At 40.6% G+C, this 16,284-nt stretch overlaps 1 protein-coding gene across 2 annotated transcripts; it reads right to left on the bottom strand.

The window, feature by feature from the left end:
* Positions 1 to 2,710: 2,710 nt before the first annotated feature.
* LOC311062270 (uncharacterized protein) lies at positions 2,711 to 14,710 on the bottom strand. 2 transcript variants are annotated; one of them, XM_084081172.1, is made up of 11 exons: positions 14,340 to 14,710; positions 11,887 to 12,480; positions 10,998 to 11,122; positions 10,802 to 10,900; positions 10,261 to 10,318; positions 9,782 to 9,874; positions 8,304 to 8,714; positions 5,939 to 6,705; positions 5,079 to 5,203; positions 4,883 to 4,981; positions 2,711 to 3,724 (listed from the first exon to the last, which is right to left on the bottom strand). In XM_084081172.1, the coding sequence occupies exons 1-8, from the start codon at positions 14,665 to 14,667 to the stop codon at positions 6,404 to 6,406; spliced, it is 2,010 nt and encodes a 669-aa protein (XP_083937298.1). In that variant the 5' UTR covers positions 14,668 to 14,710; the 3' UTR covers positions 2,711 to 3,724; positions 4,883 to 4,981; positions 5,079 to 5,203; positions 5,939 to 6,403. The 2 variants fall into 2 exon arrangements, with proteins under 2 accessions (XP_083937298.1, XP_083937299.1); XM_084081173.1 differs by having other exon boundaries at positions 5,943 to 6,705.
* Positions 14,711 to 16,284: the final 1,574 nt, after the last annotated feature.

Below are 16,284 nucleotides of genomic sequence, written 5' to 3'. Positions count from 1 at the left end.
TTCCCTTCAAGTTTTATCTTTCTTATGGGGGGGGGGGGTTCCAGGCAAGAAAATGTTTGAGAACCACTGTGACTAAAGAAACAGCCATAGCTGAATGGGTAGAGTAGCACCTGGTAAGCAGATAGTCACAGGTTCAAGTCCCACCCCAGTAATATGTCTGGGTGTCATTTCCTCCGAGGTGTGGGGAAAGGGACTTTGAATGCAGCTGCACTGTTGCAGATGGCGTTGAAATATACAGTACATTAAAACACAAACATGTTGATGTTGTAGGAGCTAAATGTTTACACATAGTAGCCTTAGTTACTATGTATAAAATACATTTGAATCAGGCATAAACTATTTAAATAAAGTGAATTCCAGTGCTGGCAAAAGGACTCAAATGTTTTACTTAAGTAAAAGTATCAATACTGTAATGTAGAAGTTTACTTGAGTAAAAGTGCAAAAGTATTGGTATCAAAATGTGCTTAAAGTACCAAAAGTAAAAGAAAATGAAAATAGCAGATCTACAAGCTCACAACGCGCTGTGCTGTGAGCTTGTAGATCTGCTATTTTCAAATAGCCTAGGCATAAAATAGGGCTAAAGTGGTTAATTTATGTTTTATAATGTAATATTTTATATCTGCAAAGTAACTAGTAACTTAAGTTTTCAAATATTGTAGTTTGCCTCTGAGATGTAGTAGAGCACAAGTGTACCTAGTTATTTTACACCACTGGAGAATTCAGAGTTTCATTTATAACATGAATGCGTCCCGAGTTACAAAAGCCAACAGGGACAAAAGTACAGGGAGTGGCACTCCCCTCTAACCTAGTGTTACTAACATAAAATGACTGCACGTGGAAAGGACCCCATCATTGCATGTAAAAAAAACTGAACCTTCTGAACACAGAATAGACTTTAGGTCTGAACAAGTGCCTGTAACCTCCAGCAGATGTGGGATACATACTTCTATCCTGAGTTCTTTCTGTCCATGGTGAAGTTCAGGGCCACATTCTGAAACATACCTGCTCACCACCTACACAGCACTGCACAGCCTGGCTCCCCCTTACCTCTCCGCCCTCCTCGAGCCACACGCAGAGGTGTAAAGTAACTAAGTACATTTACTCAAGTACAATGTTGAAGTATTTTTTTAACTTAGGTAGGGTAAGTGATTTGCAATTATTCAAATAATTGCAAAATGGGTCTATATTCTGACAGTACTCATTGCTATAGAGCGTTTGTTCAGTAAAAGGAGTCTCCCATATTTCTCCAATATACTATATTCTCTTTACTTAAGAGCTGGAGAGACCCCTGTGACCGAACAAACACTCTGTCCGTAGCAATGATTACTATCAGAATATAATACTTTAACCTTTTTAACAAAAAAAACCCCAAAAAGATATCACTTATCCTACCTTTAACTTGAGTATTTCCAATTTTCTGAACTTTTACTCCTCCTACATCTCAAGAGGCAAATGTTGTACTTTTACTCCACTACAATTATTTTAAAACTTTAGTTACTTTGTAGATTTTGATTATTACCAAACATACATTAACCATTTCAGCCCTATATACATTTCGGCCGATCTACAAGCTAACAATGCGACTAAATTACAGATATTATTATAGACCCCTTAACAAACGACGTCACACTGATAAGAACCAGTATGCGCGCAATGAAACCCATTCTGTCAGGTCTCGCTAGGACGCACCTCACTAGCCAACACACAAGAGGGGGTTGGGGTGTGCTGAAACCAGCGAAACAGGTTGGGAATTGATTGCTTGAAACAATCACCTGTGCGTACAGTCTCAATGTTAGTAAACAAATAATTGGTCTATTAGTATCATTATACCACTGACATACAATCAGTTTAAGCACAGTTAATGCTGGTGTCCCTATTTTGGGCACCCTCAGCCAAAAGTACACCCTGTGTATGTCACTGATCACATGACCTCAATCAATTCTCCAGTTCTAGGCAACATAGAAGGGGGGGAGGACTTTTTACTTTTTTCCACACAACTGTTCTAATTGATGTGTATTAAAGACATAGTTCAATGTTGGAAATAAGTGGTATTCCCCTTTAAGTCATATTTTGCACGCACAACATAAGAGACAACTGGAAAAAAAAGATCTGGCAGCTGTAACTGAATGTACCATTTTTTATGACAAAATATAAAAGGTACAGTACAAAAATACAAAAAATAGCTAAAAACATTGTTAGCTAAAAACATAAACAATATTCTTGTTAAACAAAAAAAAGCTTCCAAAAAAAAGCCCTGCACTCATTCCATCCCATTTAGACCGGGAATGCATTTGTGTGTCATTTTTAGATTTCTTTGGGCTATTCAAAAATAGCAGACCTACAAGCTCAAGCTCATGAGCTTGTAGATCTGCTATTTTTTAAATAAATGGTGAAAATCTTTGAATATATCTTATATGTTCTTTGAACATTTGTAACACAAATATTTGCTTCTGGGTACCTGGAACAACACATTTTACAAATGTTAGCTTTAAAAAAATATGCTCATATACAAGTTATATACATGTGCTATTTTTGAAAAATCGTGAAAAGTTGTGCAAATCTTTAAATATATATTTTTTTAAAGCGAACATATGTTGTTATATGTTATGTACGATTAAAAAAAACGATTTAAAAAAATAGCAGATCTACAAGCTCATAGCACGGCACTCAGTGCCGCGCTATGAGCTTGTAGATCTGCTATTTTTGAATAGCCAAAGAAATCTTAAAAGGACAGAAATGCGTCCCCGGATTGAATGGGTTAACCAGAGTGGACCGTCGGTCCAAAAATAAATGACAATGTGGCAAGTCAGCAGCTTCTTACTTCATCAAGAAGTGTTGCTTCAGTACCTGGAACGATGGAACCAGAAAATGCGTGAAAAAACAGCGCGAAAAAACTGCGCGAAAAAACAGCGTGAAAAAAACGGATATCCATGTGTGAAGTAAGGGTTCTGGGTGACTCGTCCGTAAGGAAAAACTGGGGGGGCGCCAAAGCCTGCAGCTGGCAGGGAGCCACCGGGGCTTACCATCGGTACGGCGGGCTGGTTGATGCTGTAATCAGAGCCAGTGAACTGCTGGCTGGTGGGGTTTGGGTTCACCACAGTGACATAACTGCCCATGTATGGACCGACCCCGATATTAAAAGGAGAGACCATGGTGTTGTATAGACTAGTCTGCAGATCTTGAGCGGTGTTTGGATTAACGGCTGTGGCGGCGCCGGGTTCACCCACGCCGGGGCCCAGATTACAGTCCAGCTGTGGGTTGGAGGTAACGGGACCATCTTCGGGAAGAATCTACGAAACAAGGTGTGGTCGACGGCTCAGTAGATGCAGCTGAGACTGGCTTTATTTGAGGGCTTTCGAGAGTTACGTTGGAGAAAGCTATTTTTTTAAGTGAGTTCAAGACCAGCTGTAATTTAGGTCTAGGCTGCATTTGGGAAGGCTCACAGTGCGGCACTTGAGAAGCCAGTGTTGTAGGTGCTGATGTAGCTTCTACTGTCCCTCTGGCCACTTGGTTTTTGGAAGTGGGACAACTGGCTGGTTTCTACTTTGACTCTGGTCACTTGGTTTAGGACAGGAGTGGGACACTGCATGGCAGTCGATGAGACGTTCAAATAAGGACCTGAGCGGCCATCACACGTGCCACTGCCATCGGGAGACTTTGAACGACTCTCCATCTCCATTTGATGACCCGTCATCCAAACCATGTTTCACTGCTTTTCTCATTTCTGGGGGGAGAAAAAAAAACACAGAAAAGGCAAATATATTAGGAAGATGCATACAATACCGGACTGTCACACACCCGGAGACACATTAAATACACAAGCATGTCAAACATTGCTTTCATACAGCTACAGGGGACATTTAAATGATCTGTTACAGTGATAATAGTCCAATTAATCTCTGAAGACAGATTTTCAATGATCACAAATTGCATGTTTTTCGAAAAAAAAACGAAGTAATCGAAAAAACACGGCCCCTCACGTATTAGGAGGGCAGGATGAGTCATCAGAACTAGAGGGTAGCATGGGTCCAACAAATTGGACCCGAACCGAAACGGATCCGAGGATATTAGAACCGAACCGAACGGACCCTAGAAAGAAATCAAATTTACTGGACCCTACCCGAAACGGAGCCGATTAAAATTAGACCCGGTCCGAAACGGGAGCCGAATAAAATTAGACCTGGTCCGAAACGGAGCCGATTAAAATTGGACCCGATCCTAAATGGAGCCGATCCGGCCGGGTCTTTAGACCCGAACCATGTCCGATGCTATATTATGCTTATTTTCTCCATAACATCGAGACTGGTCGTCTCGGCGAGTCAGCGCTTCTCCGAGGCAAGCTATACAGCGGAGGGTTGCGTCATGCAGAAGTTGAACAGCTATGTTTTCACAGACTTTCATATCCCCCCAGCTCAACAACCTATAAATTAACATAGGAATGAGCCTAGATGCATATCAGTTGTCCATTGTGTGACCTGTCCTGTTGTAGGTGTTAAAATGAAATGAATAAAGTGGGCATGAGTGAACTGCTGCGCAACAAATATCAAAAATGAAAACACCTGCTCGGCGCTCGCCCCAAAACACAGTCGCCCCGGGGAAAATCCGTCGGCATTCGCCTGGTATTCCTAAACATATCAGTAAACTAACCGTATTCCTAATAATACCACAATGCAAATGATGTGTGATTATTCTGACAATCCAGTTTCAATATCACCACAAATATTATATTATGCACAATTTTGACAATCTTATTTTAGCTTATTTAACCCATTTAGACCTGAGGCCGATTCTAAAATACACCTTCTAAATTACAGTTTTCTGAAAAACTAAAATTTTGTATAAACAAATGAATAATAATAATTCATGTAGCTATATCAATCACCTGTGGCACGTTGCCCGTCTCTCTCTTGGCCAAGTCAGTGACAATCTTCTGGAACTCCGTTTCTGATGGATCTGAGGTCAACTCTGGGCACATGATCCTCTAAAATGCATCATTCAGAAGAACATACAGTTAACATGCAGAAAACCAACCAGTTTCCTAAAACACTGCAGCATATATAGATGATGTCATCACTCACCACGTAGTTTAACTCGTGTGTGGGATCAGACATGTGTTGTCTGTAGCAAAGCGGCTTGGTCTTGAACAATAGACAGAACCATGTAGACCTTTCCTCATGCTGGACTGAAACCATGCGCTTTACACCTGGAAAGGTTCACAAGCCAGTGGTCTGATTAAAGGAACGGTAAGGCAAGTAGAAACAAAATTGCCAGGTGACAATTTAACAACTTAATCCATTAAGACCGGGAAAGCATCTGTAATTTTAAGATTTCTTTGGCTATTCAAAAATAGCAGATATACAAGCTCATAGCGCGGCACAGAGTGCCGCGCTATGAGCTTGTAGATCTGCTAAATCTTGTTTGTTTTGCTTTTTTAAAAGGGATTTTTTTCTACTCAAATCTTTGCTTCTGGGGGGTCCCTATTACAAAATATTTAGAGATGGGGGTCTGCGGCCAAATACGTATAATTTTGGGGGTCCTTGACGTGAAAAACTTTGAGAACCACTGATTTATAGAAACATAAGTTTTTCAAAAAACTGTTAGGATTTAGAAGACACTTGTAGAATCCCCCAGAAGCAAAGATTTGAGTTAAAAATGTTCACGTCAAAAAATAACATATTATATAACATATATATATATTTTTTGCTATTTTCAATATAGATCTACAAGCTTGTGAAAACTGGTATGCGCTTGTATATCTGCTATTTTTGAATAGCCAAGGAAATCTCAAATATGATATTTCCCGGTCTAAGCCCAAAGTCTCTCATCGTGATACGCTGCGGGCTTGTAGATGGGCTATTTGAATATTTATTAACAATTTTAATGGCCTATAATGACATGCCCAATATATGGATGTCAAGGATAAAAACGTTATACGAACCCACTGTAGGTCTATTTGTTGTGGATTCGGATGGCCCGGTGGATTCTGATGTTTCCACTGGGATACTCTCACAGGTAGATGCAGGACGGGTTGGCGTTTTGGAGAAGACTTGGTCTGTAGGGGGCGCTGCAGTATCACAGGCCTCTGGCTCTGTGACAGTGACTTGGTCTGTAGGGGGCGCTGCAGTATCACAGGCCTCTGGCTCTGTGACAGTCAGGCTGCCGGCTTTTGCAGCAAATGTTTGCTCATGGCGTGCTAGGCTAGTCTGTCAACATCCTTCGCCATGGCAGGATGGGGCACGGTCAGACTTTGCGAAAGATACATGGATGTGAATAATGTGGTACAGTAGATGCAGCTGAGACTGGCTTTGTTTGAGGGCTTTCGAGAGTTACGTTGGAGAAAGCTATTTTTTTAAGTGAGTTCAAGACCAGCTGTAATTTAGGTCTAGGCTGCATTTGGGAAGGCTCACAGTGCGGCACTTGAGAAGCCAGTGTTGTAGGTGCTGATGTAGCTTCTACTGTCCCTCTGGCCACTTGGTTTTTGGAAGTGGGACAACTGGCTGGTTTCTACTTTGACTCTGGTCACTTGGTTTAGGACAGGAGTGGGACACTGCATGGCAGTCGATGAGACGTTCAAATAAGGACCTGAGCGGCCATCACACGTGCCACTGCCATCGGGAGACGTTGAACTTCTTCTCCGTTTGAACGTCTCTCCATCTCCATTTGATGACCTGTCATCCAAACCATGTTTCACTGCTTTTCTCATTTCTGGGGGGAGAAAAAAAAACACAGAAAAGGCAAATATATTAGGAAGATGCATACAATACCGGACTGTCACACACCCGGAGACACATTAAATACACAAGCATGTCAAACATTGCTTTCATACATCTACAGGGGACATTTAAATGATCTGTTACAGTGATAATAGTCCAATTAATCTCTGAAGACAGATTTTCAATGATCACAAATTGCATGTTTTTCGAAAAAAAACTAAGTAATCGAAAAAACACGGCCCCTCACGTATTAGGAGGGCAGGATGAGTCATCAGAACCAAGGACGGGTGTTTTTGATGAATCTAACTGTGACAAATGCACATTATATTTATCTGCTTGATCTATGGGTGTTATTATGTCTGATTGATATGCAACATTTGATCTAAGTTTATGCATGTTATTGTATACGAGTGATATGTGACATGTTGGACACTGAGATATATGGACATTTCCAATTCACTTGAGGGGTAATGGGGCTGAGTGCTGCGGGTGATTGGAACATTGGAGCCACCCGACGTTAGAAATATAGGGTGTGCCACGGGGGGAGGGGAGATCAAACAAACCGTGTACCAGTGGGAACGGGGAAGAAAACAGAGATCTCCGAGGCGCCAGTTAACGCCGTTTGTAAAGCAAAGTTTAAATGCAATAGTTACCTGCAGCCAACTACAAGGAACTATCGAGCCCAGCGGACTCGCAGAGGAGTTGACCTATGATTTTAACAGCAAATGTTGATTTAGTTTTAGTCATAGTCTTTTGAATAAAATTCCATTTAGTTTTAGTCATATGAAATGTTTTAGTTTTTGTCTAGTTTAAGTCGACTAAATATCATAAGATATAGTTGACTAAAACTACAGTTGATTTAGTCAACTAAAATGTATTTTGGCGGTGCCTGATGGCGTCGTTATGGTTGATTTTACACTTGGTTGCATGCTGAAAATAGCTGATCTACAAGCCCACAACGCGTCGCAGCGCGACACGTTGTAGGCTTGTAGATCTGCTATTTTCAGAGCGCAACACCCGAGCGCAACCAAGCATAAAATTAGTTGTATTTTAGTTCTACTGGATCTCTTCTCCAATAGTCCCTCACTAACATTTTAGTCTAGTTTTTATTTGTTGATGAAAATGTCAATATATTTAGTCTTAGTTTTGTTTCTGAAACAGATTGTTTTAGCTTTACCCAGCTGATGGCTGCTCAGATAGCCTAGTTATGATGAGCGCTCTGGGGATGTTTGGGGTTATATAAGTCTTGCTCAAGGACATTTTCGACACATAGCCGGGGGGACCTTCTCTTTCCCAGACGTGAACGGCATTTTCCTAGGGAGTTGAAGGCAAGGGAGCGGGCGGCGCCTGCTGAGATGCTCTCAGCAGGAGGAGCAATGTTCTCACTAAATAAGTGTAGAGGAATATCTTGTGGAGTTTCAGCTACTATGCATCCCAGAAATATTTAGCTTATAAGGATTTGTAATTTGTAAGAAAATGTAAATATGGAAACTCATTTAGATGTAGGCCTATGTAGGTTTATGGTTTCCCAACGACTATAGCAGTTCCACTACTTTTCCCACCACTGGCAAAGACTCAATCCACACATACCTGATGAATGGCTTCGGTGCACCGGTTGCACCACAGGCTGCTGGTGTCCACTGTCTGGGTCCAAGAACGGCTGTCTATCTGGATGTTCCAGTGGCTTCTGTGTTTCCTGTAGTTTGATGCTTCTTCCCTCCATCGGTTCTGGGTCCTGTGGTTGAATTCCAGGGTCCAGAGGTGCTTTCTGACTTGTACCAGAGTACTGAGGAGTTTGCTGCCATTCCTTGAAATCCTGAAGGTTCTCCTGCTTGACAGAGTCCTGAGGAGAACCTGGCTGTGTTCTGAGGTCCTCAGAACTCTCTAGCTTAACGTCACAGCTCTGTGGACCCTCTGGCTGGGTGTCAGTGGGTAAGATGTGCATTGGTGAGGATTCGGAGTCAGTGGCCAAACTATCTGGGCTTTGATGAGTTGCATTACCTATGGAGGGAAGTGATGGTTCGTGGTTTGAATGCAAATAAACACGGTCAGAAACGGATGGAGATGGAGAAACTGATGACATGATAAAACGGGCTGACATGACAACTAGTGTTGATTTCGTCGACTAAAACTATGACGAAAAATGTTGGTCGGCTACCTTTTTTCACTGACGAAAACTAAATAAAAACAAAGCTATGATGACTAAAACTAAGGCTAAATATAGACTAAAAACTAGACTAAAATGTTTGGGAGGGACTATAGTGGAGAAGAGATCCAGTAGAACAAGTCATCATGGGTGCGCGTGAGTGTCACAGGCCGAAAATAGCAGATCTACAAGCTCACAGTGAGCTATTTTCGGCATGCAGCTAAGTGAAAATCATTTCGATGCCATCAGCCCGCCAAGAATATTTTTTTGGCGACTAAACCAACAGTAGATTTTTGTCGACTAAAACTTGACTAAAAGTAAAACATTTCAGGGGCCTAAAATATGACTAAAGTAAAAGCTAGACAGAATTGTATTCAAAACACTATGACTAAAACTAAATCAAATTTGCTGTCAAAATCAACACTGCTGACAACCAAAAAAGTTTAAAAAAAAGCTTTGCACCCATTAGCCTATTCCTTAAAGACCTTAGTGCCACACACCTTAGCTGGTCCAGAGCTAAACGTGTTGCATTCATGCTGATTCACTCAGTGAACCCCATATTGGCTGAAAAGCAGCCAGCCTCTGTTTCACTAGGAATTACTTTTCGATAATGGCTGCGAAAGACATTTTAGATTGTCTTTCACATGTACAGTAATATGATTGGTCTGTAATTTGTTTACAACACTTCCATCAAATCTTACATTCTTGATTTATGTGTAGTTTTCCATAGGGATGATTTATTTGTATTATTTTGGACAAGTGGTAATGTATTTTACTTAAGGTAACATGTTGGGCCCTGCTTACACCCCTTATGGCCGCAGGTCCTCTGAGAGGTCTTCTAGCTGTTGTCTTGGTTTGTTCAAGGCTGAATTCAGCTGATGTTTTTACAGTGTTTTACAGACAGGTTGGTACATTTATTTACCATCAGGGTGATGTGAAGGTTCATGTTGAGGATGAGTTGCAGAAGGTAAAGCCTGAGACCTTCTCTGCTGTCTCAGGAGGGGATAAAGGAGGGCTAAAGGAGAAAGAGCAAAATAACTTCCAAATCAAAAAGCATAGCAATGTGTTAAACACCGTTGTAGACCAAGGTTATTATAGTTAACAATACCTAAGACTAAAAGGAAAACAAAAGAGAATACTTTGCTCCCTTCTCTTTAATGGTTGTCTTCTAATGTGCTGAGCAGGGAGTTATATATAGCTAAGCCTGAATGCCACAAATCTAATGTAGTATTCACACAATTATACATAAAAAAATAATAATTTATGAATGAGTTATCGGACTGAATTATTGTTTCAGTGAATGCCAAATTATAACTGTTTCCCACATTATTATGCTTTCCCTGCCTTTAAGGTTGGTCCTCTTGGGCAGACAAAGTACACAGCAAGTGCTCAGGGTTTTACCTTTTGGTGTATTTGCAGTAGACATCTCTTCGTATTCTTCATAACTCAATTCCACAATCTATGCAAAGATAAGAGACAATCACATTTAAAAAAACATGGCAATCTGGTCATCAACATGCCTGTGTGTGTGTGTGTGTGTGTGTGTGTGTGTGTGTGTGTGTGTGTGTGTGTGTGTGTGTGTGTGTAGTAGAGTGATGTAGGGTTGGTGGTTTTCAATTTGGGGTCTGGGGAACCCCAGAGGTTGAGCGTATTCCAGGGGGTCCCCAGAAAAATGAGTAGTTATAGTAATTTAACTATAACTCAGTTAACTTTAAATGACCACAATGCAAATGATGTGTGAGTGACTATTCTGACAATCCAGTTTCAATATCACCACAAATATTATATTATGCACAATTTTGACAATCTTATTTTAGCTTATTTAACCCATTTAGACCTGAGGCCGATTCTAAAATACACCTTCTAAATTACAGTTTTCTGAAAAACTAAAATTTTGTATAAACAAATGAATAATAATAATTCATGTAGCTATATCAATCACCTGTGGCACGTTGCCCGTCTCTCTCTTGGCCAAGTCAGTGACAATCTTCTGGAACTCCGTTTCTGATGGATCTGAGGTCAACTCTGGGCACATGATCCTCTAAAATGCATCATTCAGAAGAACATACAGTTAACATGCAGAAAACCAACCAGTTTCCTAAAACACTGCAGCATATATAGATGATGTCATCACTCACCACGTAGTTTAACTCGTGTGTGGGATCAGACATGTGTTGTCTGTAGCAAAGCGGCTTGGTCTTGAACAATAGACAGAACCATGTAGACCTTTCCTCATGCTGGACTGAAACCATGAGCTTCACACCTGGAAAGGTTCACAAGCCAGTGGTCTGATTAAAGGAACGGTAAGGCAAGTAGAAACAAAATTGCCAGGTGACAATTTAACAACTTAATCCATTAAGACCGGGAAAGCATCTGTAATTTTAAGATTTCTTTGGCTATTCAAAAATAGCAGATATACAAGCTCATAGTGCGGCACAGAGTGCTGCGCTATGAGCTTGTAGATCTGCTAAATCTTGTTTTTTTTGCTTTTTTAAAAGGGATTTTTTTCTACTCAAATCTTTGCTTCTGGGGGGTCCCTATTACAAAATATTTAGAGATGGGGGTCCGCGGCCAAATACGTATAATTTTGGGGGTCCTTGACGTGAAAAACTTTGAGAACCACTGATTTATAGAAACATACGTTTTTCAAAAAACTGTTAGGATTTAGAAGACACTTGTAGAATCCCCCAGAAGCAAAGATTTGAGTTAAAAATGTTCACTTCAAAAAATAACATATTCAAAAGATTTGCACAAACAATGTTTGTGCAAATCTTTCATTTGAATATATATTTTTTGCTATTTTCAATATAGATCTACAAGCTCGTGAAAACTGGTATGCGCTTGTATATCTGCTATTTTTGAATAGCCAAGGAAATCTCAAATATGATATTTCCCGGTCTAAGCCCAAAGTCTCTCATCGTGATACGCTGCGGGCTTGTAGATGGGCTATTTGAATATTTATTAACAATTTTGCCTATAATGACATGCCCAATATATGGATGTCAAGGATAAAAACGTTATACGAACCCACTGTAGGTCTATTTGTTGTGGATTCGGATGGCCCGGTGGATTCTGATGTTTCCACTGGGATACTCTCACAGGTAGATGCAGGACGGGTTGGCGTTTTGGAGAAGACTTGGTCTGTAGGGGGCGCTGCAGTATCACAGGCCTCTGGCTCTGTGACAGTGACTTGGGCTGTAGGGGGCGCTGCAGTATCACAGGCCTCTGGCTCTGTGACAGTGACTTGGTCTGTAGGGGCAGCTGCAGTATCACAGGCCTCTGGCTCTGTGACAGTCAGGCTGCTGGAGGTGGTGGCAGCTTCACCAGAATCGCTCGTAGGATCAGAAGCAGCTTCAGTTACGAGGGCAGAGTCCAGACTTTTCATAGATTGGGAGAAGGCTGAAGTCGCATTTGGTTTAGAGGTGGTCGTAGACGTAGTGGGTTTACAGGTGGTCGTAAACGTAGTGGGTTTAGAGGTAGACGTAGTGGGTTTATAGGTGGTCGTAGACGTAGTGGCTTTACAGGTGGTCGTAAACGTAGTGGGTTTAGAGGTGGTCGTAGACGTAGGGGATTTGGCCGTAGCTTTCGGGCATCGTCTGCATTTACCCCCCACCTCGCTCCCTGAGAAACAACACAAGGCATACATACATGATACAGGCAACAGGGCTGGCAAGGCTAGCGTCACTCCTACGTCACTCCGGCCACGCCCCCTCTTGGTGGGGTCAAAGGGCTCAGGCTCACAACAACATCTCTTTCACTCCACTCGGAATATCGCTAGTAGCCTAGCAGGTGGAAAGTAGCTTACAGTGTTTGTGCACTTTCAGCAGTGTTTTGCCAAAATGGGACTGAATTGTTGTATGAAAAACTGTTCCAAGGCTTCTCACCATCGACGAGGTGAGAATAAAGAGGCTAAAATAGGACTAAAACGGACTAACTTTTCAACTTTTCAAAACAGACATGAGGTTATTATGCTCTGTAGCTATATTATGTTCCATAGTAACCTGTAACTGTTTTCAAATAAAAGACACATTCAACAGGTGACATTGACTTACAGAGTGAAGTTTGTCTACATAAAATGACTATGTATATGCAAATAGAACCGCATTCTTTTACATGGTTAAATGCATAGGCCTATCCTGATAATACATTCAAACAGTGATCTACAAGCTAAAGATGCATTTGTGTGTGTGTGAATTTAGTTTCAATAGTCACTATTGAAACTAAATTCACACACACACAAATGCATCTTTGTGAAAGCACTATTGAATAGTGCTTTCATTCAATGCTAATAGAACCGCATTCTTTCACCTGATTAAAATGCGTAGGCCTATCCTGATAATACATTCAAACGGTGATCAAAATGCTAAAGCTGCATTCATTCAATGCAAATAGAACCAGATCCTGATGATGGCTCAGGTCACCAGTTGACTAAAATCACCTGTTGATGATCACATTATAATATGGATGGGCAGAGAACATTTTACATAGTCGATCTACAAGCTCACATTTTATACATCTGAAAAGGTACATTTACTCAAGTACTGTACTTAAGTACACTTTTGAGGATGTTTTACTTTACTGGAGTATTTCCCTATTTTCAATAATTTTACTTCAGAGGCAAATATTGTACCTTTACCCCACAACAATGATTTGACAACTTTAGTTACTTTTCAGATATAAATTATGATATTACGAAATATATATTAACCACTTTAGCCCCATTTTATACCTAGGCTGTTTGAAAATAGCAGATCTACAAGCTCACAACTGAGCTTGTAGATCGGCCATTCCCCCCCCCCAAAAAATGTATTTTACTTTAGGTACTTTAAGTACATTTTGATGCCAATACTTCTGTACTTTTACTCAAGTAAATTTAGAATTCCGGACTTTTACTTGTAACAGTACTTTTACTTAAGTAAAACATTTGAGTACTTTTTCCACCACTGAGTATATTATATATATTATTTTAAAGCGAACATTTTTAACTCAAATCTTTGCTTCTGGGGGTCCCTGAAACAAAATATTTAGAGATGGGGGTCAAATTCTAGCCTGGTTGGCATCTCAGAAAATATTCTCTGGTCATTTTATCATCATACTTAAAACTGGTAAAATCGGATTTATTTTTCACAATACTGATATGTTATTTGAAATGTAACACTATAATGTTGAGCACATTTGCTAATGTAATTGTACTGTGGTAATGTAATGAAAATACAAGTAGCAAAGCTAAGTGTTTCTACATTGCAGTATTGATACTTTTTATAAAGTAAATTTGGACTCGCGAGTAGGTTAAAAAAACATTTTTTTTTTACCAATACTTTTGTACTTTTACTCAAGTAAATGTTGAATTCCAGACTTGTATTTGTAAGAGTATTTCTACATTGCAGTATTATTAATTTCACAAGTAAGAAATGTGAGTACCTTTTCCACCCATGTGACTGTATGACTTGTTATTAATAATGAAACTAAAACATATTTACCTTTTTTGGCGAACGGGCCGGGTGGTCGATTGTCCACCATGAAGTTCGTTCCGTTCCATACGGCCGGAATCTGGAAATCTCCAGATTCCCAGTATGACCAGCCCCCAGCTGCAACCCCGACTGGATTGGCTTGTAGAACCTCATAGTAATAAATCTGTGCACGTGTTGCCTGGGGTATGTGAATAAGAACTGCTATGTTAGCTTGTGGATATTGACCATCTACGACCCTAATCGCATCTATAATTGTAGTCGGAGGAAGCTGATGTCGGAATTGAGCCCAAGGGACCTGCAGTGGTGCAGTAAGCTGTGCCACATTATTCACATCCATGTATCTTTCGAAAAGACTGACCGTGCCCCATCCTGCTGCTGCTGCCATGGCGAAGGATGTTGACAGACTAGCCTAGCACGCCATGGGCAAGCATTTGCTGCAAAAGCCACCGGAAGTGTTCTTCTTCTTCTTCTTCTTTTGGCTTTCCGGCAGTCTAGACGCCCGTCGGCGTATTGCTGCCTCACACTGTTCGTGTTAGGTACTGCTCATTTTAAACTGTGGCCTTACACCTTATGGTGCATGCCTGTGTCCACAAGGAACTCCATAACAGCTTTCACCACTGCACTTTGCTTTTCCTCCGGTCAACCTAACCCTACATTATAGCCTATATAAATAGATCTCCATGTACATACACCGTGGTACCACGAAGTATAAATCACAGGGTTATTATCTGCTGCCACAACGGTGGCCCGGAGACAACTTGATAGACAGTGGTGGAAAGTAACTAAGTACATTTACTTAAACTACACTTTTTGAGGGGTTCTTACTTTTTACTTCTACTCCACTCTACATCTCAGAGGCAAAAAAACTTTAGTTACTACTTACTTTGTTGATTTTGATCATCATTACAAAACATACATTAACCACTTGAGCCCTATTTAAACTTTGGCTGTTTTCAAAAGATTCTGATACATTTGAAACTGGTGAAATGGGACATTCTGCATTATAAGTACTTTTACTTTTGGTGAAGTACATTTTGATGCCAATACTTTTGTACTTTTGTAAATTTTGAATTTTCAGACTTTTTTTTAAACTTGTAACAGAGTATTTCTACATTGCAGAATTGATACTTTTACTTAAGTAAAACATTGTTTCCACTGTTGATAGATGGATAAGAGCATATAGAGGGGAGGAGGGAACATCTCTCCATCTGGGTTCACTCACTGGTTTATTCATGCAGACACACGCCCTGTAGAGCCGCTTCATTAAAAGGGCCCAGTGTCGAGTTTAGGGGCCAGTGTCGAGTGTCCCAGGCTAGGACAATGAGACTGGGGGGGGGATCAGGTTGCGTTCCCCTCTTGTCTTGGTTGGCGTGCAGCATGCTGACTATAGTCACAATCCTCTTACCTTTACAATAGTCCAAACTATTGGATTATAAGACCCTATTATCCAAATGTTATCTTCTGTATTCACGTCCGCCACACACTCGCAAAAGGCATACTTATATGTGCAATAGATGTTTCTTAAATCAGTTACGTTCTCAAACCTTTTTGTGCCAAGGACCCCCAAAGTGATAAATATTTGGCCGTGGACCCCCCCCCCCCCCCCCCATCTGAAACACTTTCAAGATTTTTTTCAATAATGTTAAAAAAAATAGCAGATCTACAAGCTTGCAGCGCGGCACGAATAAACAATAAAGCAAAAAAAAAGGAAAGCAAAAGCATAAAACAGCATTAACCCTTTAAGGCCTGGATTTTTTTATTTTTTTTTGCTAAAAAGCATTATTTTACACTTTGGCTATTCAAAAATAGCAGATCTACAAGCTCATAGCGCGGCACTCGCTTTTCGTGAAAATGTTTGCAAATCTCTGAATATATATATATTTCTTCCAAGCGAACATTTGTAACTCAAATGGGGGGGGTCCCTGGAACAAAATATTTTGAGATGGGGGTCCTT

This window comes from Gymnoscopelus microlampas (assembly GCF_963454915.1).
Source record: "Gymnoscopelus microlampas genome assembly, chromosome: 15".
NCBI lineage: Eukaryota > Metazoa > Chordata > Actinopteri > Myctophiformes > Myctophidae > Gymnoscopelus > Gymnoscopelus microlampas.
This window is presented reverse-complemented; position numbering and strand designations above follow the sequence as displayed.